This window comes from Silene latifolia, chromosome 7 (genome assembly GCF_048544455.1).
Source record: "Silene latifolia isolate original U9 population chromosome 7, ASM4854445v1, whole genome shotgun sequence".
Taxonomy (NCBI): domain Eukaryota; kingdom Viridiplantae; phylum Streptophyta; class Magnoliopsida; order Caryophyllales; family Caryophyllaceae; genus Silene; species Silene latifolia.
Genome location: NC_133532.1, coordinates 43,718,913 through 43,723,054, shown reverse-complemented (window position 1 = coordinate 43,723,054; position 4,142 = coordinate 43,718,913). Strand labels below are relative to the sequence as shown.

Here is a 4,142-nt window from a genome sequence, read left to right as displayed (position 1 = left end):
TGCAGGAGATTTAATGGACCAAACTAAGAGTTCCTTAGAAAGTTTGCTTAAGGATGTTCCTGAGATTATTCAAGGTTTTGCTGAGATGCTTGTTACTTTGGTCTCTGACATGTGGAATAATTACTTTGAAGCTATTGAATACGTTAAGGAAAATGCTTGACATAATCTTTTTTTTCTATTTGGTCAAAATGTTATATGCAATGTTGTAAATTTTAAATGTAGAAAGGGTAAAATTTGAGATAATATGTTTACAGTTTTGTTGAATAGGTCTGGTGTAAAACCGTTATTATATACGTATAAACTAACATTAAATAAGGTATTTTAATTGAAATTAGGTTATGAGTGTTATTTTATAAGAGCGATTTTAATGTTGATGAGGTTCAAAATCAGGTTATGAGTACTATCATTTTATAACTTTACGGATTAAACTAGTTAACGTTTGCGAAAATAGGTTTTGTGTCATTAGATGTATGGGTTTGTCACTTTGTTGTTAATGGGTCACCATTAGAACAATTCCTTGGAAACTTCTAGTTTGTTTAAATTATTAATTGAAAATTATACTCTTGGTTTAGTTGACCAACTCGTTTATTATATTCTTATTTTATTATTTTCTCCTTGTTTCTCTTACGTTTTTAGATAGTAACTTGTACTCATATTTTATTTTGTTTTATATAAACATGTTTTATGATGACATTCATGTGAATTTACGATAGAATATAAATATAGATGAACAAAGGAAAAATTACCAAGGAAAAGTATGGACGATGATATTCATGAGATTTTAGCATATAAGGATAACAATTTCATGCTTACCTTTTGGATATTTTATGCCTTAAAAATTGACTCCATTTGAGTTTATGATTTGTTAATCACGTAGAATAATTGATGAACAAATTAAAGGAAAAAATATTAAGGCAAAATATATCCCATGAATATCTATTTCACCCGCTTCACCTTATGCAATCATGTATATGGATATGGATTGATGAAAAAATAGAAAATGGACATGGATATTAATATGAATATGGATATGGTTTCAGCCCATTCATGGATTGATGAAAAAATAGAAAATGGACATGGATATTAATATGAATATAGATATGGTTTCAGCCCATTCAATATCCTGTCCATTGTATCCGAAAGAGCAACTAATTGCCTCAAGAGACTTGACAAATAGGTCAAATTGCATCAGCCATCGGGTCTTGGTCGGTTCACTTTGAAACGAGTCATTTTGGGTTTGCTATAGATTTTTGGTTGGATTGGGTCATTTTGGTTAGTCATTTTAGGACACGGGTTACTTTTGGGTTGAGTCGGCAGTAAACAGTTTGAACACAGAACATTTTGAAGAGTTCTAAACAATGGCGTTTTTAGGAGTTTAATAGTGGGAGTTTGAGTTTTGACAAAAAAAAAAAAATTGCGTTAAACAATATTTTTTCGAAAATTTTAGAAAGGAAAGTGACAATAAAATGAAATGGCTAGAATCTCAAAGCATACAATCGTGTAAACTATGATCCTCTATAGTTTTAGGGAGTAAAATCATCATCATATAGTTGTCTTTCTCTAACAATAATCCCAAACATACATTAGACGGCTGACGGCCCAATGGGCTTCTACGCATAGACTCAGACTCAGTAATAATCTTGACTCTTACTATTTGAGTTGAGACATGTTTAAATTAGTGCATTAGTAACTTTGTTCTTTGAATTATTCAATGTTTAGTTTGTTATTATTTCCCATGTTTGTAAGAATTTGTTTATGATTAGTTGTTAGTGCCTTAGTGGCATAAGTTTAGGGTTAGTTGCTGAATTTTAACTAGGAAATTGCTGCTTTATTTGACTTTCAGTTACCAAGTTTATGTATTTAAGCACATTGTATTCAGTCAATAAAATTATCTTTCTCTTCCAAACAATTTCTACCTTATTCTTCTTTAAAATCTCCAACAAACTGGTAATCAGAGCTATTTTTCTTGAGGGACCTGTGAGTTAGCAAATAAAAAACCTACAAAAAACCTTCAACTTCTTTGATTCAATCCACTAAATGGATTCTGAAACACCATTTACATCACTAACACCACCAGTGTTTAGTAGTGAAAATGATCAAATGTGGGCAGCTAGAATGGAGGTCCACTTAGAGGCAAATGACCTTTGGAAGGCTGTTCAGGAGGACTACGAAGACCCCCTCTTTAACGGCCAATCCAACTATGGCTCAACTGAAGAGTCATACAACGAAGAAAACAAGGACGTCCAGGGCGAAAGCTACCCTGTTTGCTGCTGTCTCTGAAGACATTTTCACAAGAATGATGACCAAGAAATCCGCATTTGAAGTCTGGAACTACCTCAAAATAGAATATGAAGGCGATGAAAGACTTAAAGGAATGCAAGTGTTGAATTTGGTTCGTGAGTTCGAGATGCAGAAAATGAAGGAGTCAGAGACAATCAAGGAGTACACGGATAAACTTCTTTGCATTGCTAACAAAATAAGGTTGCTTGGTTCAGAATTTTCTAACTCGAGAATTGTTCAGAAAATTCTTGTAACCGTTCCTGAAAGATTTGATGCTACTATATCCTCCCTGGAAAGTAGTAGAGATCTGTCAAAAATTACTTTCGCAGAACTCAGTAGTGCTTTACTAGCACAAGAGCAAATAAGGTTAATGAGAAATGAAGGTTCCATTGAAGGAGCAATGCAGGCTAAGTTACACATAAAGGAAGGAGAGAAAAACAAGAAAAAGAGTAGTTCTAAAAAGAGTTTCAACTCACGCACTGCGTCTGGCAGTGGCAGTGGCAGTAGCAAAGAGTTTCCTCCCTGCAATCATTGCGGCAAAAAGGGTCATCCCCCTGTTAAGTGTTAGAAGAGACCTGATGTAAAGTGTGCGAAATGCAACAAACTTGGACATCATAAAAGAATTTGCAATTTTCAGCAGAAAAATGATGCCCAAGTAGCAAATGAACACGAGGAGGAGGAGCAATTGTTCGTTGCATCTTGCTTTACAAGCTCTAGCTCAAGTGATTGTTGGCTCATGGATAGCAGTTGCACCAATCTCATGACCATTGATGAAGAACTCTTCAAGGAATTTGACAAATCAAAAGTGTACAAAGTCAAAATTGGAAATGGTGAATACATTGTTGTGAAGGGAAAAGGAACTGTTGCAATAGAAAGTTGCACAGGTACAAAATTAATTTCTGATATTTTATATGTACCTGAAATCAATCATAATTTATGAAGTGTTGGGCAACTATTAGAGAAGGGTTTCAAAGTGTTATTTGAGAATAGTGAGTATACGATCAGACTCAAATGACAATGAAGTCATACGAGTTAAAATGAGAAGCAAAATTTTCTCTATTGATCCAATGGAGAAGGAGCATTGAACTTATGTTGCCACTGCCATTATAACTAACACAATGACTTGGCATAAGAGGTTGGGTCATTTTCATCACGCAGCAATTCTGAATATAAAAAAAAAAAAAGAGTTGGTTCGCGGTTTGCCTTATGATAAGTGCATATTTTATATATTTTTACCTCCTATATTAGCTCCATTTTACATGTCATTTAGCACTTATCATAGTGTTTTGAGCTAATATTTGTTATTCTAATTGCAATTGCTTATTTCCACATGTTTTGTAGGAGTTTAAGCTTTTAGGAGCCAAAATCCAACAAAAAATGCAAGCAAGAGTGCAATGGCTAAACAAGACTAAAGATTGGACTAGCATGGAGTATTTGCATGGGTTTGCATGGAGAAATTCATGAACTAATGTGTGTAATGCAAATGTTGTCAACAATCAAAGTCAAGCCCAAATTTAATTCCAAGTCAAGGTGGAAAGCATAATATTCCAACATGCATAGGATACTCTTTGGAAGCCCTAAAGATGATAGAGTAAGAATTTACCCGGGTGCATTAAGGGTCATTAATCACGTACTTTGGATTCCCTCAAAAATTAAGCGAAGAATTAAGTGAAATATGCCCGGACAACCACGCCCCCGATCGGGGCTGGCAACCCTGATCGGGGTTGACCCTCTCATGCCATTTTACGTTATGCCCCTATTTTATTATAAATAGGAGCCTTAATCCATCATTAGAGGCATCTTATTCTTACGTCTTTCATATTTTACAATAGCCTTAAGCATAATTTCTCTCATAGTTTTTA

General features: G+C 34.3%; 1 protein-coding gene across 1 annotated transcript; it reads left to right on the top strand.

The window, feature by feature from the left end:
• The first annotated feature begins 2,296 nt into the window (after window positions 1–2,296).
• Window positions 2,297–3,629, top strand: LOC141590012 (uncharacterized). Its single transcript, XM_074410629.1, has 3 exons — window positions 2,297–2,836; window positions 2,918–3,164; window positions 3,622–3,629. Exons 1-3 carry the CDS (start codon window positions 2,297–2,299, stop codon window positions 3,627–3,629), a joined length of 795 nt encoding a protein of 264 aa, XP_074266730.1.
• The last annotated feature ends 513 nt before the right edge of the window (window positions 3,630–4,142 follow it).

Excerpts from the sequence above, each read along its gene's own strand:
- LOC141590012 (XM_074410629.1), top strand. The coding sequence starts at position 2,297 with ATGATGACCAAGAAATCCGCATTTGAAGTCTGGAACTACCTCAAAATA. Across the intron at positions 2,837-2,917 it reads GCAAAAAGGGTCATCCCCCT|CAGAAAAATGATGCCCAAGT; the intron begins GTTAAGTGTTAG and ends TGCAATTTTCAG.